The sequence below is a fragment of the Puma concolor genome, chromosome C2 (assembly GCF_028749965.1).
Source record: "Puma concolor isolate L17-30 chromosome C2, mPumCon1.1.hap2, whole genome shotgun sequence".
NCBI classification, from domain to species: Eukaryota; Metazoa; Chordata; class Mammalia; order Carnivora; family Felidae; genus Puma; species Puma concolor.
The window spans coordinates 100847280-100869996 of NC_141675.1; the positions used below are offsets into that span (position 1 = coordinate 100847280).

Consider the following 22717-nt stretch of genomic DNA (forward strand, 5'->3'; position numbering starts at 1 on the left):
AATACAAATAAATATAAACATCTGTATTCCCTCCACACTTTTAGTACAAAATATAGTATATATAATACTCTGGACTTTGCTTTTTTCACCTAAAAAATATTTCCTGGAAATCTTCCCTTATGAGTATACAAAAATCATCCTAATTCTTTATTAAGCCATTGTGAGATCCTATCATAGTTTGTTTAACTAGTACCCTTGTTAATAGACATTTAGATTGCTTTCAGTATTTTGCTATTACAAATAGTTTCACAGTAAATCACCTTATACATATGTTACTCTATCTATGTGGGTATATCTTTACAATAGACTCTGAGAATCAGGATTATTGGGCCAAATGGAAAATGTATTTAATTTCATTAGATATCAGCAGATTTCTCTCCATACAAGTTGCATCATACTGCAATCCCACCAGCAATGTGTAAGTGTCTGTTTCCCTAAAGCTCTCCAAAAGACTGTACAACCAAGCTTGTGAATGTTTTCAGCCAATGCGGTAAAGAAAAATGAGATCTTAGCGTAGTGTGTTGGTGGGTTGCATTTTTCTTTCTATGAGTATGATTGGACATGTTTTCATGTGTTTGAGGAGCATTCATACTTTGTTTTTAGTGTCCTTTGCCTTTTTTTTCTTCTTAATATCAATTTCTTCTTAAGATTGTTCTTCTTAATATCAATTCCTTCTTAAGATTGTTCTTCTTAACATCAATTCCTTCTTAAGATTGTTCTTCTTAACATCAATTTCTTCTTAAGATTGTTCTTCTTAATATCAATTTCTTCTTAAGATTGTTCTTCTTAACATCAATTTCTTCTTAAGATTGTTCTTCTTAACATCAATTTCTTCTTAAGATTGTTCTTCTTAACATCAATTCCTTCTTAAGATTGTTCTTCTTAACATCAATTCCTTCTTAAGATTGTTCTTCTTAACATCAATTCCTTCTTAAGATTGTTCTTCTTAACATCAATTCCTTCTTAAGATTGTTCTTCTTAACATCAATTTCTTCTTAAGATTGTTCTTCTTAACATCAATTCCTTCTTAAGATTGTTCTTCTTAATATCAATTCCTTCTTAAGATTGTTCTTCTTAACATCAATTCCTTCTTAAGATTGTTCTTCTTAACATCAATTTCTTCTTAAGATTGTTCTTCTTAATATCAATTTCTTCTTAAGATTGTTCTTCTTAACATCAATTTATAGGTACTCTTTCTAAATTAGAATGAAAATTGAGACTCCAGTTCTCTTCCCAATTCCAAGATACTGACCCAGTTTGGGGATAAGGTCCAGGAATTTATATTTTTAAACTGTTGCTCAAGTGGTTCTGATTTGCAGCTAGGTTTGGTGGAGAGCAGACGGTTAAGTGTAGGACAGAGTGAAAGAGAGGTTGGCACCAGATTTTAAAGGATTTCAAATACCAGCACAGAGAAATCAAATTTTATTTGGTAAACCATGTGAAGTCACTAAAGATTTCTAAATATATTTTCAAATAAATTTTAAATAACTTCCCAGGTTTGCGGGAGTCAATCTGTAGGAGAGAAAAGAATCTGGCAGGATGCTTTCTTCATAGATAGGACAAGTTGCTCTTTCTAGAGACCAAGAAAGCAGCAACTTTGTGATCAGGAATGGCCAGGTTAGTCCCCCCTATCAATTTGATCCAGACACTCATTTCACAATGGGTTGGTAGGCAGGCAACTGACCCATTCATATAGTAAAATAGGAGCAAGAGAATCAACTACAGAGTCCTTTATTTTATTTTATTTTATTTTATTTTTAATTTTTTTTTCAACATTTATTTATTTTTTGGGACAGAGAGAGACAGAGCATGAACGGGTGAGGGGCAGAGAGAGAGGGAGACACAGAATCGGAAACAGGCTCCAGGCTCTGAGCCATCAGCCCAGAGCCCGACGCGGGGCTCGAACTCACGGACCGCGAGATCGTGACCTGGCTGAAGTCGGACGCTTAACCGACTGCGCCGCCCAGGCGCCCCCAGAGTCCTTTAAATTAATCTGTTTCCAATCAAAAGAAAGTAAATCCCATAGCTGGAGGCCAGGGTTATCATCAGCAATCCCAGAAATATCGTTAAAATAAAAGATTCAACTTTTTATGGAGTCTTTGCCTTCAGATTTATCCATAACTTTGGCCTGTGCTGACTTCTTGAATAGGATAGTTATATTTTATTATTAAAAAAAAAATGTTTTTAACATGTATTTATTTTTGAGAGACAAAGTGAGACAGAGCATAAGTGGGGGAGGAGCAGAGAGAGAAGGGAGACACAGAATCCAAAGCAGGCTCCAGGCTCTGAGCTGTCAGCACAGAGCGCGATGCGGGACTCGAACTCACAGAGCGCGAGATCATGACCTGAGCTGAAGTCAGGTGCTTAACCTACTGAACCACCCAGGCACCCCAGGATAGTTATATTTTAAATGCCATATAAATAGATTTTATCTGTGTTGTGTGTTACCCCTGGAAAGGGTTTATTAAGGTAGGTGACGAATGGTGCAGAGCAGTGGATGACACTCAAGAGATCAGAATGCCAAAGGAAAATAGAGTTTATTGCTCATGGGTCCCAGAGAGGAAATTGCAGCACGCCCCCTAGGCCCACAAGTGGAGCCAGGGTTGGGTCAGAAAGCAGCAGTAAGAGCAAGGAGGGGAGAGCCTAGGTCACTGTCTTTATTGGGGTTCCCAAGAGAAAGGTGAGGCAGGACAAAGTACATAGTTTCTGATTGGCTAGTTTGAATAATTTCACCAGGCTTTGGGTTATAGGACTGGTCCCTAGTTGCCTGGTACCTGACCCTGGATGATTAAGGAAGAGGAATATTGTTTCCTGGCGTGCACGTGTCAGAGAGAGGAGGTAGGGCATTGGGTTGGTTGGTTTGCATTTCAGGGAGCTATTGCAGGCTGCAGATTTGCTGTCTCTAAGAATTGGCTAGCTTTGGGAGAGGCAGTCTCTCCCTAGTCAGAAAGGGTTTTTAACATGTCAAAATATCATAATATATAGAAATTTTTAAATGTGGTTAATACAATTATAAGACCTCATATGTGAAAACCCAAATTTAGAAAATAAATCTATATGATGAGCTTTCTCAAATTATACTTAGACTGGCTGTGTCATAGACTCACAAGATACAGGAAGTGTAAGGGTTTGGTGATGCAAACTCCAGACTCGAGGACATAGTTTTTTCTCACGTGACATCTTTCTTAGGGGAGAGATGTCATGGTTGCCAAATCTGTACCTAGTGTCTATGTGTGCCAGGCTACAGGGATTTAGAAGACCATCAAAGGTTAGTCCCTGTTGATGAACTACTCGTATCTAGTGGAAAGATAGATGTGTAAACAACCTGTTGCAATGCAGGGTGATAAGCATTATTGAAGAAGCGGCTAAAAGTATTGTGAGTGCATAGGTGAGGTAAAGATAGGTTGCAGAAGTAATTAGGAATTCCCATGTAGACAGGGGTAGGGATAGCATTCCAGGAAGAGAAGGCATATTTCTAGAAACTGAAAATAGAAGCTGGAGCATACTGTATGGAAGAGTTAAGTGATCAGCTTGCTAAGATAGACTGAGTCCAGGGCAGAAATGGCCTTGGCCGCTATGCCTAGGATTTGGATTTTATCCTGTCCTTGTTCCCTGTCCTTAGATGGCAACATAGCGACCCAGAAAACTTGTTAGCATGCAGATTCCTGAGCCTCACCTCTAGAAATTCTGATCAAATTGGTCTGGACCCAAGGATTGTAATTTTAACAAGTGCCCCAGGTGATTGTGCCCCACCTGTCTACCCAGTGGATCATGCTTTGAAAAACTGTTAGAGGAGATAAAGAACTTCTGAAGCAATGGGAGAGACTGAAATGGTCCAGGAACATCGGCAGAATGCCTGAACTCAGGTGAGACAGAGTGGGAGTAGGAGATACCACAGATACCGTAGAGAAGGAGCCGTCACAGATGGAAACTTCGAATGTAATGCCTGGCACACAGTTGGTGATTAGTAAGTTGTTGCTGGAGCTGAATTTTTCTGCAACGTCATTGCTGTCTGTGGGCAGACATGGAAGAACAAATACATGAAGAAATCTATTACCACCTCAACTTGGGAATTGAGATCCTTAAAGGATGGAAACCCAGGCCAATGCCCCACTTACAGGACCAGTCCCCACCAGGGTGTGACAGAGTTCAAGCTCCCTCCTGTCCCTCCTAAGTCATCTTAGGTCAAGGACAGGCTGTGTGGAATAACCAAATCCCACCACATGGGTTTGGATCTGTGAATCCATTTAGCTGGATCAAGACCATGCGGACTGTTTATAGGATTGCATCCTCAAGAATGTTTGCTTCTAAGCCCTGCAAAGGACTAGAGAGCTTTGGCAAAACTGTTACAAAAATGTAACAAGAAGCTGCCAAATTGATGCTGCATTTTCAGACGGTGGAGAGCCTCGTGTTCACCCAGCCCTGACTGAGACGGAACGTGGAACGTAATGGAGATCTGGGGCAGGGGCAGGCAGCTGGAGCTGGGAGCTGGCCTCACACATCCCTTCCTCCGAATTGGGCCAGAGGGGGACACTGTCTTATGGTAGAGCTGCTGTCATCCTTTGTAGGAGCCACCGTTGATCAGTGCTTTCACTGTGATTTTCCACCTCAGCACAAACATTCATTTGGGATGTAGATACTCTGCAGTCTGGAAGTGTAAAATGTTTTATTTTTAATGTCAGGTCAAAATGTTTCAGAAGATCTTTTAGTTGAAAGGAGAAAACAGGCCATGAGATCGGTTTCTTGCTATATCCCAGTTAGAACGAAGGTTGGCTTAAATCTTTGTCCTAGGTCTTCTCTGTCCTTGGGTGGGATATGTTTTGGTCAAGTAGAGAGAATACTCAATAAGAATGAGGTCGTATTAACTGAGCCTTAACCCTCACTCTGTTATTAACTAGTAGGGTAAACTTGAGCCAGTTGCTTGTTTGTGGGCTCTGTGATGGGTTTGTTCTCTGGGAAGCAGGCTCTGAAACTGAGATTTGCATACATGCGGTTAATGGCGGAGTCATCTTCGGAATAATGCTTATGAGAGGGGAGGGATACGAGAGAACAGAGAGGGAGTTTTAGTTGTAATGCAATGAACCCTTCGGAGTAGTAGTTCACTTGGAGGCAACGGGGACGTTTTTTACATCTACCCTACTGCATCAGCCGCTGAATGTGGGCTGTCCCCTAGGAAGAGTGTGACTTGGCAGAAAGGCACCTCCTTTCTAAGGTCAGTGATTTGCAGAGAGGGAGTCAGCGGCTAACCTTCACAGCAGCCTTGCTTCTGAAGGCAGGATCTGGACAGTGCACCACAGTGTCTGCTTCAGTCCCTGTTTCATCTAATGCGCCATATATTATTGTTTCTCAGTAACGTGACTGGGTTCTGCTGGGTAATGTCCGTATCACTTCTCTGTTGCCACAATAAGGCTGTGTCATGACGACCCACACACTCCAGTGGCGTGTAATTATTAAACATTCAGTCATAAGCCTGTAGGGTTCAGCTCACCTGGGCTGGGCTGGGCTGGGCAAGCCTTGGTGAGGCTGGCTTATGCATGTCCAGTCAGCTGCTGGTTGGCTGGGTGGTCCTGCTGATCTTGGCTGGGCTTGAACACTTTAGGGATCAACTGGTGTCAGCTGATCTGGAATCGCCCCGTCTGGGCTGAGGCCAGGGTAACTTGGTTTAGCTTATTCTTCAGAAGTCTAGCGTGCATGTTGTTCTCATGGCGATGGTGGAGGCAAGAGCAATCCCAAATGTATAGGCTCATTTCTAGCCTCTATGTCACTTTTGCTAACATCACCTAGCACTGGCCGGAGCATGTGGTATAGATGAGCTCAGAATCGGGAGGCACGACAGTTTAACTCATCACTGTAAAGAGGAGCCACAGTCACTGGACAAAGAGTGTAGGTATGGGGAAAGGTGAAGAACTGGAGCCATTTTTTGAAATCTACTACATTCTCCAACTTCCTTCCATCTCAGCCATTTAGTGCTTTTTGTAACTTTCTCTGTGAGGTAGAGATAATGGTCTCATTTTGATTCTAATTAGGAATTTGAACTCTATCCAAATTACTCATTTCTGAATCCAGCACCCAGCATAGACTTAGCTCAGGACACTGGCTGCATTCCCAGTGTATTAACAGTGTGTAACAAATACTTTGTTATTTGTATTAACAGTGTATTAACAAATACTTTGTTATTACACTCCAGTGTATTAACAAATACTTTGTTATTACACTCCAGTGTATTAACAAATACTTTGTTATTACACTCCAGTGTATTAACAAATACTTTGTGGAATGAACAAAAGTATGCTGAGAATTAAAACTAGGAATCCTTAGATTCAAGAGAAAATCTTGCTTGTAAAGTTTCAGAATCATTAGTTATTAAAAACATTTTTAAATCAGTTTTTAACTATTTATTTTATTATTATTACTAATTGTAAAATATGCTCCTTGTTAAATTTTACATAATATAGACATGTGTAGAGTAAATAGTGGAAGTGTCCACTCACCTTTTCCATTCCCTAGAGGCGACCATTGTTACCAACTAGATGTCCTTCTGGACATTTTCCAGTGTCTATTCCTGTACAGATGTATTTTCTTTTATTTCCTTTTAGGCAAGAATATTGTCTACTATGCATTCTCTTCAGCAACTTGCTTTTTTAGCTCAATGAGACATAGTAAACAAAAACCAACAACATGAATCTGGCAATTTTTTTTAATTACTTTGTAATTAATTCATGACAGCAAAAAATGTACATTTAAAAAACAGTTTAGGGGCGCCTGGGTGGCGCAGTCGGTTAAGCGTCCGACTTCAGCCAGGTCACGATCTCGCGGTCCGTGAGTTCGAGTCCCGCATCAGGCTCTGGGCTGATGGCTCAGAGCCTGGAGCCTGTTTCCGATTCTGTGTCTCCCTTTCTCTCTGCTCCTCCCCCGTTCATGCTCTGTCTCTCTCTGTCCCAAAAATAAATAAAATAAACGTTGAAAAAAAAAATTTTTAAAAAACAGTTTAGGGACGCCTGGGTGCCTCGGTCAGTTAAGCTTCTGCCTCTGGATTTCGGCTCAGGTCATGATCTCATGGTTTGTGGCATTCACCCCCACGCTTAGGATTCTCTCTCTCCCTCTCTCTGTCTGCCCCTCCCCTGCTGTCTCTGTCTCTCTCTCTCTCAAAATAAATAAGTAAACATAACAAATAGTTTATATGGGGGCGCCTGGGTGGGTCAGTGGGTTAAGCATCCGACTTTGGCTCAGGTCACGATCTCGCGGTTTGTGAGTTCGAGCCCCGCATCGGGCTCTGTGCTGACAGCTCGGAGCCTGGAGCCTGCTTCAGATTCTGTGTCTCTCCATCTCTCGGCCCCTCCCCTGTTCATGCTCTGTGTCTCTCTGTCTTTCAATAATAAATAAACATTTAAAAATTTTTTAAAAAGTAGTTTATATGTACGAAGCATATAATTTTTCACTTTGCAGAGCGCTTGGTCCTCATATAAGCTATGGGCTCCCATGCCTTTGAACTGCCTCTGTGAAGAACTGTCACAATTTGGGGGAATAAAACAGATTCTTTGTCTTTGCATTTTGATCTGCTTTACAGGAAATCAAGTTCCTTGTTTGTGTACTTTCAGTGATCCTAATCAAATAAACCAAAGTAATAGTTAAATTGTAATCATCCCCTTTTTATGAGTAAAAGAGCAATGGTCTGTGGTACTCAAGCCCTATAACCTCTGTATCTGTAAAACCATGGCTGTTTCTACTGTAGTACTATTCAGTGGGTAGCAATGTGGACAGTAAGTGATAGAGTCTTAGTGAGATCATAGATATATCTATGATCACATCTTTGCTGACTTTATTTTTTTCACATTTTTTTTAAATACAGGGAGTCATTTGGCAGATAAAATTTTTTGTAGGGTTGAGGGAAACACTGTGACCTGGGAGGAATGTAGCATTTTCATCTCAGAGATGTTAAACTGATTTCCAGACTTAAGAGTTGCCATATTCGAACTTCCCATCCACCTAGTGACATGTTCAAGAACCATTTCGAAGTATAATAATTTATTTTTAGGGCTTGATGTTTTAAAAAAATATATAATGGTTAAAACCTTCTGTACATTTGGTAACACTTTGCTTGAAATTGTATTCACTTACAAAATTTGTATAATGAGGGCAGCTGGGTGGCTCAGTGGGTTAAGGTGTCCGACTCCTGATTTCAGTTCAGGTCACGATCTCATGGTTTGTGAGATCAAGCCCATCATCGGGCTTGGCACTGACAGCGCGGAGCCTGCTTCGGATTCCCTCTCTCTGCCCCTCCCCTGCTCATAGTGTCTCTCTCTCTCTCTCTCTCAAAATAAATAAATGAACTTAAAAAAATGTATTATGGAGAACTCTACATTTTTGGAGTTAAAATGAACCTGTTGGGCAGGTCTGAACATAGGCTTGTTTCTCTCTATAGCAATGACATGGTTCACTGAGTCTCAAAGTGATTCTGTAATAAAAGTGAGGAAAAGACAGAGATTTTAGACTCAATAAATAATGAAAACTAAAAAAAAAAATTTTTTTTTAAAAACAGAAACAAAAACTAAAATAAATTTAAAAGCTCCTTGGTGAGATGGGGTGATGACTCATTCCCAGGATAGAGTTGGCAATCTTCTTCCAGGGGTGAGTCAGCAGCCTTCACTCTCACTTTGCTCCTTCTGATTCACTACCTACCATCAGGGTAGGCACAGATGGGGCTTGATTATCTGTAGAGAATTGACTTTCAAAATGAGTTTATTCATTTATTTCTACATTTACTTATTCACTTGGGGAACTTGTGTTCAAACAAAATGTTAGCTGAATGTGTGCAACTAATGAAAGCTGTTCTAATTAACTCAGGATGGAGACTCAGAGCTTCCCACTTATTTCGGTCTTGTCACACCCATATTCATTCACATTTCATTTCCTTGAAGATAATGAAAAACCCATGCGAGTGGTGGATGATGAGGACCTGGTAGACCAGCATCTCATTGGTGAGCTGAGGAAAGAGTATGGAATGACCTATAATGACTTCTTCATGGTGCTCACAGACGTGGACCTGAGAGTCAAGGTACAGGTTTCTGTTTTAGACAGTACAGTTCCATTCCTTAGAATAGCAACTTTGAATTTTTTGTCAATGAATCTATTAGACGTATGAATAAGCACAAATTATTTTATTAAGTGGGAAGGTTTTGAAAAGGTCCAGATATTCCACGTTATCTTACAGAATTTGTGCCTACAAATGTAGTCTATGGAAAGAACTGGGTTGGATGACCTCGTATGGCCCAGCTGTTTGACTCAGACTAAACTCTTCTGTAACATCAATGTCATGCATTCATCAGACACTGGTTGAGTAGCTATGATGTCCCAGGCCCTGGGGATAAAAGGTGAAAAGTAGTTGGCTTCTTCCTTCAGGAAGGTCAGATTTAACATGGACCCACTCTGGAAGGGCCTGGAAGTTTTACCTCTCAATCCCACATGGACAAGACAGTAGGGTTTTATACCTACTTTCTTCTTATGCTTAGGGACAGAAGTTCTGAACCATGAAAAATTGTGCCATGTAGTAATACTAATAATACTAATACTAATACTAATACTAACAAAAATAGCTAACTTTATTAAGTATCTTCCTTACACCAGGCACTTACCTCAACCCTTTACAATCCCTATCTCAAATCTCTGAGATAAATAATGAGTATTATCTTCATGTCACAGAAGAACAAAGATAGGCCCAGCGTGGTTAAGTAACATGCCCAAGTTTACCCACTTAGCATTGGGCTTGGTACCCACACAGGCTGACTCCAGATTGCACTGTCTTTACTATTCTAGTGCACCAATAGCATACCATGCTTACATGAAGATCATCAGGAGAAAGGTTACCTGGGCCATCAGAATAGGTCATTCAACCTGTAGTCTTCTTCCGGATCTGGAGAGAGTTCCCTTCTTTAATGCATTCCTCACTTGCGTTGCCCCACCTATAACGTGAGGGGCTGAACTGGATGGGCCCAAAGGTCTCTGCCAGCTTTTACATTCTAGCTTACTGAATTCCCACTGGGGGCATATCTCCAAGCCATGTCCAGACTTCCCTGTAGTTTATGCTGACAATGCTCAGCCAGCCATCAAATCCATCTTAGGTTGCTGTTATAAGTGCAGGAAGCTCTGATCCAGGAAACTGAATTGCATTATCTTTAAGGTGGATTCCAACTTTTTTTCTAAGGATACCCCTAGAAACATGGTCTAATTTTAAGGTATGCTTGCTCAATAAAACAGCCTCTGGGAATCACAGAGTTTATCTAGATTCCTGATGGCCAGAGAACGGTGCTCCTTCTGGTGGAAAATTACCGTGATTATTCAAGTCAGATATTCCAACAGGTTATTCCGTTTCCGTGTCAATTACAGCACTTCTCACCTTCTCCTCACTTGTGTAGCGAACAGGAACCAGCGTAGTCCAGAGGTAGGGAAGTGAGCCTAGGATATGTGTGATAAGGAAGTCATGGACCCTTTCCCATAAAAGGCACACAGTTAAGAAATTCTCATTAAACATAAGGGGCAGTTGCTTCATGGATTCTGAACCCCAAAACATCAGCAGAGGTATTTTTGCAGAGGAGGATGTATAAATCAATGAACCCTCGAGACTCTGATTTCTCCAGCGCTCCCCTGAATTTTCCCAGGCCCTCTATCCTCTGAGCAGAGGGAAGAAACACCCTTAAACATTATATGCTTTCTATTCTTTCTTAAACAGCAATACTACGAGGTACCCATAGCAATGAAGTCTGTGTTCGATTTGATCGATACATTCCAGTCCCGAATCAAAGATATGGAAAAGCAGAAGAAGGAGGGCATTGTTTGCAAGGAAGACAAGAAGCAGTCATTGGAGAACTTCCTGTCCAGGTACCTCACCTTTGGAGTCCCTGAGGAGGCAGGTGGGGATGTGTTCTGAGTGAGTTAATGAAAAGGCTAAAGAAACACAAAGTAGGTGTGTGTGCAGACCTGCCCAGCTAAAAGGTCCGTCTGCCTCATGGTCCTCTGGCCACTGGACTTAGTCTTTTCCTGTCAAAAGGGCTCCGGTCACAAGGTTGACTGGGGTCAGCTCCAAGCTTGAATGTTGATTTGGTGGCTTTGGATAGGCCTTTTCTCTCTTTTCTGCTTCTTTCTTGGCACAGAATAAATAATTCTGACCTGTGAGGGTTAACTTATTCCATCAGTGAATTTGGAGGGCTTTATATACTGCATTTTTATTTTACATATTTATTTATTAGGCCCTTCTGGTTTCAAACAGGATTTGGAACACTCTGCTTGATTCTCTGCTTCCTTCCAGCTCTGCAGAAAACAATAAAAGCCCCTCTAGGACCTCAGAAGGAGAAATGCTCTTTACCCAGCTCCCTGATTCCCTGGGGAGGAGGGTTTATTGAAAACCATTGTAGGGAAACTTCAGTAAATACACAGAGAAGACTGTTAAAAAAAATTGCTCCACTTCCTCCCTTCTCCATCCCTTCCTCCATGCTGGATGGAAATTCTACAGGGCCTTTGGGGCCCTAGGAGATGCACAACTACAGAAGTTCCACCTACAGCAAATAAATGCACAGAGATCTCCGTGTAACATCTCCCCTCCCCAACACCTCCCCCCCTCCCCCCCGCCCAGCTGTACTGTGTGGCCAAGAGGCTCCAGAAATGGAGCAAGCATTTACTTGGAGGCTCATTAACTTGGAGGCTGTGAACTTCCTTACTTGTGTCTATAAAGCATGTTCTCTAGGTGTGAGTCAGAGAATCAAGGATTCTCTGTTTAGTAAGTAGGTAGATAATCTGAACTCCTCTAGATTCAGGAGGCTTGGGTCTCTTAAAACACAACCTCATGATGTGTAAAGAGCACAGGACTTACTGTTCATCCAAGTTTGGGGTCTGCAGTTTACCAGCTATGTTGCCTCTATGGCCCTGACTCCATCCCAGGGTTTCTGGGATCACCTTTTGTATGCTCACCTCTGTGCCAAGCACTTCACCCTCCCAAGTTTAATCTTTACAACAATCCTATGAGCTGAATACTGTAACTATTGTTGAGTTGTAGAGGGGACAACTGTGGCTGACAGAGATCAAGTAACTAACTTTCGGTCATCACCCAGCTAGTGTCAGCTCTGGGACTCACGGCGCCACCAAAGGCCCGTATTCTTTTCAAATACTCCTTTTGAAAATATAACGTGAATTATTTTTAGTCTTGGACCCAGGAGCCCAGAGTCTGAAGTGAAAAGAGATATCCCTAAAACCACAGGATTTCAGAGCTGAAAGTAACCTGAGGTTCTTCCTTCATCCCAATTTTCAGTGCAATGCAAGCATCTGGAATGGAGATGGAAGGTGCCTCACTTTATGAGGACTTGAGGCTCAACCCAGTCTTCAGTCCGCTCTCTTAGCTGAGAAAGGGCTCTAACTCTCCACCTGACACGTGGCTCCTTGTCTAGTCTTGGGGGCACTGAAACATCAACTTCTGATCCAAGGTCATCCCTCTCTATGGCAGTGACTTAGAAGATGGATGGTCAAAGCTTATTGTTGCCCTTGAGGTGTTTTTCTTCCTTTACCTTCCTTCCCCCGTTCTCCCCTACCCCTTCCTTCCCTTGCTTTCTTCCTTAGCTCTCTCTTAAACTTTTGAGTTAGGCTTTTTAATCTTATTATTCTATTTACAATCTAGCAAATTTTAGCCATCACTTTTACAGGGCTTTGAATAATGTTTGATCTGGCTTACAAACTCAATAATTAAACAATTTTATTATTTCAAACGGTCATTTTATATTTAATATATATTTTTGAGTTGTTGAAATAAACAAACAAAATCTTTCTGAGTACTTTAATGATCCATAAGTTTAATTAGTTAATCTTGTAAATACAGTGAATCTAGAGTTTCTCAGGTGTTCCAATCACTTAAAACCACACATCTAAACCAATTACTCAATTATAAATTCTAATTTAAAGTTTCAAGGTTGTCATTTTATTGAGCCAAATTCTCTTAAGTTTCACAAGTACATATATTGTGTATATAAAGAAGACCAGGATCGTTCTTAGAAGTATAAATTATCACTATGATTGATTCTTTGAAAACTTGCTCTTCTTAATTCTAAATCTTCCAGGACTATAAGATGCATACCTGCTGAACCAACCTCATAAACTCAGGTTGCCCAACCTCTACAGCAGGCAGTTACCACCCAGTCCATTGATGTTATTTATAACCAAGGATTTGGGCCAGCTCTGAGAGCTGCAGCTACAGACATCCTGATTTTTCTTACCATCCCCAGGCAGGCTGCCTTTTTTATAATCACCATGTCATGGGTTTCAAAACATGACAGGGAAAGCTTGACATTAGCTCAGTTTTGCTCACACCCGAAGCTTGCAGTGCTCACTCCAGTTGATAACTGACTTGAATTTGGCATATCTTTGATTTTTAAGACTTGTACCCACATTTTGCCTCTAAAGTCTTTTGTACTGGTTAGGGCACTGTGATGTGTAAATGTATCTCCTTTCTAATGTCAGAACCTTACGGGCTTTCATATTCCATACTATTTTAGGAACATGCATCTGTTGTGGATACTCAGGATGGATATGATTATAATTTAGATGTCCTGTAGCTATGCATGATTTGTGGTCACAACTCATGAAATCACTGTGCTGATGATTATCATTGATCTTAAAAATTAATGTGGAGTTGTGTATAACCTAAAGGTTTGAGTCAGACAGCCCTGAGTTTGATTCCTGGTTTCTTCATTTATTGACTGTGTGACCTTGGGCTGATTACTTAACTTCTCCAGGCTTTAGTTTTCTCGTTTGCGAAAGGCAGATAAGAAACGTATTTATTCTTAAGAGTTGTGAAAAGCAAATTCACAACAATGGCCCATGACCTAGTACAAAGTAAGTAATCAATAAATGCTGGCCATTAGTATTGGGACCAGTTAATCAGCTGCTAGTTAGAGAATTTTGTCATGAAGGAAGAGGTAGGAGGAAATTTAGTAAACACCTCAGGATTGAAACCCAGGCAAAGAGAACTGAAGGAAAAAAAAAAAAATTTAAATAGCAGTTCTATAAATAAATGAGTATCCAAATGGGAATTTTCCTTCAAATTTGCTGAGTTGTTGGTGAGTCTATACAGCCTGGTTTCAGCTGACCAGACTCTAAAGCCAGTCTGGTCTTTAGTGACACTCATCTGGTTCAGGCTATAATTACGTTCCTCTGAGACAGAAGCCCCAAAGACTGGCAAATGCACACTAATCTGGGAATGCCAGTTAAGGGGAGTAAACACACACACAGCTCATAGAATTTTTATTTACTGATAAGTTAAAGTGACAGAAAAACTATTTGCCCGAAATAGGGATCTGGGCCACACTGACATCTCTTGTTACATCCTTTGGAAGTTATTTCCTTCAGTGTTGTGAGCTGGAGTCTTTGTGTCTCAATGTGAAGATCCGTGGGAGAAAGAATCATTACTTAGGGGGAATGACCTTTGCCTGGTTCTGTCTGCGACAGGGAGTCTCAGATCCTGTCCCCATCCAATCAGGACAGCATTCAGTGGTGCACACAGGTAAACAAGCCAAAATATACCTCACCCAAAATAGCTCCTTCCAGGATACCCTACAGCTCTGTGTGAGGCCAGGAAGGCTGGCCTGGTTTGGATGCTGGCTGGGGGGCCAGAGCTGGGCTGGCATGCCTCCTAAGGAAGCCGGGAGAGTACAGGAGACCACGTTTGTGATCACTGTTCCCTTTCCCGGGAGACCTCGGACAATCTCAGACACTCCTCTCCCCTCCTCCGTGCCAGATACACTCATCTCCCTATCCTCAGTGGAGATTTTAGTTTTTCTTTCCCTTTGAAGAGAAACAAGCAGAGGAAGCAAATGTAATGTCACAGTAAGCAGTTCTTGGCGAGCCTTCCTACAGGCGTCCATTCAGAGGTTGTATTTCATCAGACTATCATTTTCTCTCATTCACCCAAACCACTCTTCCCCCAAGAGGCCATTTTCTTCGGGGTTGAAAACTCTCATGTTCACTGTGAGGCTAGAATGAGCGTAGGGAGAGAAGTCACGAATAAAATCGAGTGGCTTCCTGCTCAGTGAGTGTACTAACACCCCACAGGGGTCTGCACAGTAGGCGGAAAGCAAAACCCCTCCTCCAGTGAAGGTGGAGTTTGAGATAACTCCATACAGTTGCCCCTGGGATGCATTCCCTCTCTCCTTCGTATCTCCTTTGGGACCCTGACTGTATGAGCCAAGCCTCAGGATCCCTTAGGGGGATAAACTAGGGAAACCATTGGCCTGGGAGTCAGAGAAATCTTATTTTGGCACCACCTCTTAGATGTACTAGTTAGGCAGGTCACTTCTCTAAGCCCCATTTTGTCATCTGTACAATGAAGACAATAAGCTGTGCCTTCACTGACCTCTAATGTTGTCAGTATAGAAGAACGTGAGCTGTGAAATGATACACAAACATGAGGATTGACTAAGTTATCATATGGCATGAGAGACAAACGTCCAAGGTCTATCAACGGACAAACGTCTACATCTAAGAAGCCCACAGATTAAGCCACCATCTAGGCCCATGTCATCACATGAATAACTTACACTGACAGATTTTAGCTTAAGTCTTATAATACCTCTTTGAAGCTGACGCTATTTTTCATTCTAGAGATAAGGAAAAACTGAGACTCAGATGAACTCAGCGATGTGCTCAAGGAACCCAAAAAGTAGCAGTGACAAAACATGAACTTGGGTTTCTAGGTTACAAGACAAAAGCTCTTTCTACTACCCTACTGTGTTGGAGCAGCAAGTTTGTTATATATGCTACGGTCCTAGGCTGGAGATGTAGCCCCATCCCACTTCACAGAGGACTCTATAATGTTGGGTCTTACTAATGAGAGTAGGCTGTGTTTTAGGACTTGCATTTGCCTCTGGAAGAACAACTGGCTACTGAGAAGGGCACACAGGGCTTTGTTTTCCCAGGAATTCTCCTTGGCCCTTGGAACCGCTTTGCCACTTTCCTTCTTCCTGTCACTGTCACTGTCACCGCCTTAAAACTTAGTTCTCTTTTTTCTACTCTGTTTCCAATCCATACGTTTGATTCTTAACCCCCTCCAAGCCTGAGCAAACTCTATTAGATTGTGAGTTTTCTTCAGTTTTCTTTGGATTCCCTATTTCTGTGGCTACAACATAACATAACGATTTGGGCCAGTCCTCACTGCGTCTAAAACTCCGAGTCTCCGGAAGTGACTTCTTTGGGCACGGTGGCCAGACTCACGCCTGATGTTTCGTGCAAATGCCACAGTCAGCAGACCGTGAAGTTACAACGGAAAGAGAGCAAGAAATGTGGAAATGCAGTTTAATGACTTTGATGAGCTAGGAGATACTTCTAAGGGCCTGTGTTTTATATTCTGGGCACAGGAAAACCCGACAGCCGAAGCGAGTCTGCTTTCTTACACTAGCCTCTATTGTTTGAAGCAGTAATCACGGCCTCCTGTCTGTTCCAGGTTCCGATGGAGGAGGCGGTTGCTGGTGATCTCTGCCCCTAATGATGAAGACTGGGCCTATTCACAGCAGCTCTCGGCCCTCAGTGGCCAGGCCTGCAATTTTGGTGAGTGGGAAGCTTCGTCATCACCGTTTTCCCATACCACTCTCTTCCTGGTCAATTCTAAAATGGAACATAGAAGCTTAGATCATCCAAATATTCCTCAGTCCAGACTGGAGATTCCCAGACACTTACTCAATTGTGTTGAGTATAAAGTTGCTTTCAGACTCAAGCTTTAGTCCACTGGAGTTTTTTTTTTTTTTTTTGCTTTCTTTCTTTTTTTTTCTCAATATTTTCCCCCCTTGGATTCTTCACTGAAGTGTTTGAAAATAACTACTGTTTTACTTTCAGTGATCTGTGTTATGTGCCTTCTTGTTTGATTTGTTAAAACTTGTCTCAACATTATAAACCTCAGGTATCATCATTTACTTAGATAATACTTAGGTAAAAACATGGGGGGGGGGTACTTCTCCATAGATGAAATGCCTTTTGTGAAAACACGAATGGCTTTGAGAATTAATATATTAATGGAAGTAAACTGTACTATATTGCCATTCCCTCAGAAAGGATTTTGATCTATAATTGGGCATCAAAGACAGCAAGATCTCTTAAACAGAATCTTATTTTTAAGACAAGTAGGTCAAAGAGAAACATAGTTTATTATTTATTTATTTGTTTATTTTTTGTAGTGAACTGCTTAGTGTTTCGAAAAGTAACATTTGCTTTCTTTACCAAAATGACTATCTTGGTGACCTAAAGTATCATTTTGAATATGGACATACAGAAAGGAAAATGAATGGTTATTATGCATAGACCTTATTACTAAGTTCAATGGTGAACCAAGGAGCTAAGGGCAATTTCGAAAGTGGAACTCACAACTGAAGTCTCATTTAAAATACACTTCTGCAGAGGAAGAATTTGAACAGTTGTTAGAGGGGTGGAAAAGTACCTAGGAGCCACAGATTTTAAAAATTCCTAATTGGAACACAGGTGAATCGGCATTATTTTGATACTTCTGTTAGGAAGAAGAATCATTTATTAGTTACAAAACTGTGCCTGATTTATAAAAAGATGGGGGTGTAGGTTTTGTAAAGCATTAACAGAGCCTGGGTCCCTGCTATGACACAGTACCTAGAAATTATAAATACATTTCAATTTTAAGATGTGAAATAATAACACACACAAGCAAGCAGAAAACAAGTTCATAATAGTAAGAACAACTAGAAAAGTGGTGAATTTTTATGTATACTCCTATTATCAAATAATTTAAAATTTTATAACAATATATAAGATTTTTTTTGTATTGTTAAGCATATTTTAAATTATTTAGAACCACCAATGTTGCTAGGTAAGACAGAAGTTCTTAGAGCAGTTAATGACTCTTCACAATAAGAATATAAATAAAATCGTGGATTATTAATTTTCTAAAGACATCTTTGGAGCAGTTATTAGGTGGTGTTTCATTTTTAATCTATGCACACAGAACCTAAATCACATTAGTGTAAGGAAACCCTTTTGTAATATACAGGAAATGTAAACAAGTCATATTTTCCGGGAATAATGAAATTCGTGATCTTCCCTTTAGAAAACATGACTCAACAACATGCAGAACAGAATGCTTCACTTCTCTGGGAGAAGAGCAAAGACCACAAACTCTTTTTTTTTTTTTTTTCTTTCTTTTTTTTTCTTTCTTTTTTTTTTTCTTTCTTTTTTTTTTCTTTCTTTTTTTTTTTTTTAGGAATAGCCTTTTGCTTGAATTTTAGCTCCTCCTTAAAACAGCCCTACCCCGACAGCTTTCAGTTTTCTCCCCTGAACAATAAGCACCATCAAAATTCATATTCATAGTCCCCAGTTATGACCCTGACAAGGTTGGCATTTTGTCTAACACCATGAAATCTTGATATGATGAACTGACAGCCCCCTTGTCCTCCTAGGTTTTCTCTCCTGAACCCCTTCACATGTACTTCATCTTCAAAAGAATTCCAACAAGCTACCAAGGCATGACCTTCTCTCCTTTCCTGAAACTTTAGCTGAGGGTGGGAAGCCAAGCTGTGCTCGCTTAAGCGCTTCTTTGAATCCTCTAAATAAGTGATAAGAAACTGCCCTTTAAGCTGACAAACTTCTGTGCGAGGAAGCCAGAACTCTTCCTCTGACACTCCCAATACATGGGTTCTGCAGTCTTTTCTCTAAGACAGTTGAATTATCCGTGTGAGTATTGAAACTTCAGGAATGACTCTTTTTCCAGAATGCTAATCGGCTCAGATTATCCCAGACGTTTTAATGTTCTGATGGCTTCATTTTTGTTTTGTTATTTAATAGAAGCACAGTTTAAGAGCAGATTCTTTTGTTTCAATCTACAAACCAAAGCAAACCAACCCACACCTGACCCTGTTGATAATCCTAAATCTGCAATTGGTCTTTTTCAAGGTTTTCAAAGTATCTGATTACTTTTTTATGGGGAAAGATGAATTGTTTTACCTAATCAGGTTATGTTCTATATTGTTTTTAAGGTAGAAATTTCTAATTGTCAGATGTTGGCCTTTGGAAGTAAAAGATGATTTACCAATTCTATGGCTTTCTTTTTTCTTTCAGGTCTGCGTCACATAACCATTCTGAAACTTTTAGGGGTTGGAGAGGAAATTGGGGGAGTTTTAGAACTGTTCCCAATTAACGGTAAAGTGCTGTTATTTTAAAACAGTATGAACTCCTTTTAAGTTCTGTTAGGGATGCCTGGGTGGCTCAGTCAGTTCAGCGTCCGACTTCAGTTCAGGTCCTGATCTCGCAGTCCATGAGTTCGAGCCCTGCATTAGGCTCTGTGCTGACAGCTCAGAGCCTGGAGCCTGCTTCAGATTCTGTGTCTCCCTCTCTCTCTGCCCCTCCTCTGCTTGTGTTCTCTCTCTCTCTCTTTCTGTCTCTCTCTCTCTCTCTCTTTCTCTCTCTCTCTCCAGTAAATAAACAAATATTTAACAAATTTTAGGGGCACCTGGGTGGCTCAGTTGGTTAGGGGTCCGACTTCAGCTCAGGTCATGATCTCACAATCCGTGAGCTTGAGCCCCGCGTCAAGCTCTGTGCTGACAGCTCAGAGCCTGGAGCCCGCTTCAGATTCTGTGTCTCCCCCTCTCTTTCTGCCCCTCCCCTGCTCATGCTCTGTCTCTGTCTCAGAAATAAATAAAACCATTAAAAAAAAAAACTTTAAAAAAAATAAAAAATTTTAAGTTCTATTAAATTATATTAAACTATATGCAAGCAGTGGGTGTGCCTCTAAGGTGAACACAGTTCACAAATCCACCTACCTCGTGTGTGTATGCACCTGTGTGTGCACGTGTGCACACAGCAAGTAGAGTGCACTCACTAATATTGTTCTTAATATAAAATAATTCAAAAATGACAGTAAAAATATCCATTTTCTTGACTAGAATAATGCTTTCTGTCTGTATAGGACTTTATGATTTACAAAGCATTTTTATCTATGTAATCTCATTTAATTCCCACAATAATTTTATGAGGCACATGGGTCATATCTTACTGATTCCCTCTCAGCACATGAGGACAAATGCTTGAAAGGCTCAGAAATGCTGTAAAAAAAATGACTAGCGATTAAAGTTTTCAGAAAGCAAATCAGTTCTTCTTTCCAAGATCAAGCTATTCACATGAGATAATGCGCATAAAGTCCTTGGCCCAGAAAGCCTCAGCACCCTCCCCATTTCCCCTCTTCTTTTCACTGACCATAATAGTTTAAATACATTTATTCACATCTTATATAATTGGTATTTTCCCCCTCTGACAAGAAAATAAGCTTTTTGTTATAAAAACCACAGTATCAAAAGGAAATCCATACTTGCAAAGAAGTATGGTTGCAAAGAAGCTAAGCTAATTGGTAATAAACTTAGTAATACAAACAATATAATCTTTGTTCATGACAAACTTGAAAGAAGTTGATCCTGCCAGAATTAAATTAGAGGACTGGTTTTATATTTTGTAACATTCCTATAAAAGAGACATCATGTGTCCTAAAGTTTGATGCTAATAATGTTGCAGAACATTAGGGACATTTAATTTCTCGTGGAAAACCCCGGCAACCTTCTTTAATTGGATTTTGAACCAAAGGGAATAGACTCATGTGTCCTCTGTCTATTCTCATAGTGATTTCTTCTCATTTAGATGTTTGCTTGAGTGGTGACTCTTCAATCCACTAACAACTTTTTTAACCCTCTTCTAGGGAGTTCTGTTGTGGAGCGAGAAGACATATCAGCCCATTTGGTGAAAGACATCCGTAACTATTTTCAAGTGAGCCCAGAGTACTTCTCCATGCTTCTAGTTGGAAAAGATGGAAATGTCAAATCCTGGTATCCTTCCCCAATGTGGTCCATGGTGATTGTGTATGATTTAATTGATTCGATGCAACTCCGGAGACAGGAAATGGCCATTCAGCAGTCACTGGGGATGCGCTGCCCAGAAGATGAGTACGCAGGCTACGGTTACCATAGCTACCACCAAGGATACCAGGATGGTTACCAGGATGACCACCGTCATCATGAGAGTTACCACCATGGCTATCCTTACTGAACAGAAACACGTAACCATAGCCCCAGCCAGTTTCCCCTGCAGCTGTTAAAGCCACAAGTGGCCAGCTATGCAAAGGAGTTCTTCCACACTGCCTACATTCCCTGCCTTTTTCTTTCTGTGTTCTTCCAAGATTAAATAAATAGCAAACTTTTGCCTACTTGTGAGTTGTTATTGAAACCTTAAATCATAAAGATGTTTAAAAGAATTGTTTGTTTCTCTAACTGGAGGGGACCTGGTGCTGAACGGACACTGCCCTTTTCTTACATGATAGACATTATTTGGAACACATAATTCTATATAAAAGTATTAATACCTCTTATTTACTTTTTAAAAGTATTAATTGGCAAGTAAAACTGATTGTTAAAGAAAATTGAGGACCACAGCACAGATGTTTTCAGGAAACATCTGATCACATGTAACAGAGGAAATAGCTTCTTAACACTTTTGGAAATGTCAGTCTAAAAGTGATTGAGATGGCCCTGCTTCCTATTGTTAGTTTCTTTCATAAAGCTTGATACCACAGGAGTCCAATGATATTGGCCACCAAAGCCAGGAAATGCACCAAACCCAGCTTTGCTATCAGAGCCATTTCCTGCCCTGTTTCTCTTATTGTCTTTTCAGAAATAGATGAGAGGGCCAGGAAAAGCAATCCCTGAATCACCACCAGAATCTGGCACGGCAGCCAGACATGATACTTCCAGAGTTTTAGCAGATGCCATGAATTCCTGGCATGGAAAACCTTGACCCCCTCACACCTGACACCCCTGTACTTACTTGTTAAGGGGTCTATTACCATAGTGGCATCTCATATAAGAAAATTACAAAGAAGATTACACCCAAGGGTTCTTTCTGTTTTCAGAGAAAAATGTTACTAAGTTACAACAGATACACGCGTAGCTGGGGTGAAAAATAGATTCTCTATCTTTGAAAAAGAGCATTTGTTTTTTAGATATGGCAATTCAAACTAAATATCCTCTCTTCCTCCTACCCTCTTTCCCCTCCTTCTTTTCTACTTTTTCTTTTTCAACAAATACAATAGTACCAACTAAGATCTATGAACTTGCCTTGAGGCAGTCAGTCCAATTCCCAGGCATTTAGCATCCTAACAGCCCCAGCCTCTATCAGTAGTGGGGATGCTTTTTTTTTTTTTTTTTTTGCCACTGTTATTAATGACTAATCCTGCAAATCATCTTAGTATTGGTTGTTAACTCTAATGAGCATAGATATTAATAACTGCATTCAAGCCTCATGTGAATATTTGCTATTCATTTATCTGTGCCTATTTGCACAAATCTGTCTTTACATCATCTGGACTCGGTTATTAATAATTATATTGTAAAAGTAGAATTTGTACCTCAATGAACTTGAGAAATTACTTGTTTTGCCCTTCCTTCTCCATGAAGATCCCATTCATTCTTACTTGTTTTATAGGCAACTGAGGCCCAAGCAGCTCAAGTGACTTTAGAACACAGTTCTCTTACTGTGTAAATTATGTTTCCACCTCCACCCCTCTCCCATGGTGAAGAGCTTTCTTCCTCTCTCCATTTATTTATTTATTTATTTATTTATTATTGTGTATTCCTTGTTTGAGAGAGAGACACACACAGAGCATGAGCAGGGGAGGGGCAGAGAGAGAGAG

At 40.6% G+C, this 22717-nt stretch overlaps 1 protein-coding gene and 1 long non-coding RNA gene across 2 annotated transcripts in view; both read left to right on the forward strand.

Moving 5' to 3' along the window:
• The window catches only part of CCDC80 (coiled-coil domain containing 80), a 36727-nt gene extending 15492 nt beyond the window's left edge, over positions 1–21235 (forward strand). The window contains exons 4-8 of the mRNA XM_025913968.2: positions 8919–9055; positions 10727–10875; positions 16475–16578; positions 19105–19185; positions 20732–21235. Of these exons, the coding sequence (XP_025769753.1) occupies positions 8919–9055; positions 10727–10875; positions 16475–16578; positions 19105–19185; positions 20732–21078 (818 nt within the window). The 3' untranslated portion in view covers positions 21079–21235. The remainder of the gene's footprint in view (positions 1–8918; positions 9056–10726; positions 10876–16474; positions 16579–19104; positions 19186–20731) is intronic.
• On the forward strand, positions 3169–7145 carry LOC147577457 (uncharacterized). Its single transcript, XR_015240317.1, has 2 exons — positions 3169–6750; positions 6988–7145. It is a non-coding gene; the product is annotated as an uncharacterized LOC147577457 (long non-coding RNA).
• Positions 21236–22717: the final 1482 nt, after the last annotated feature.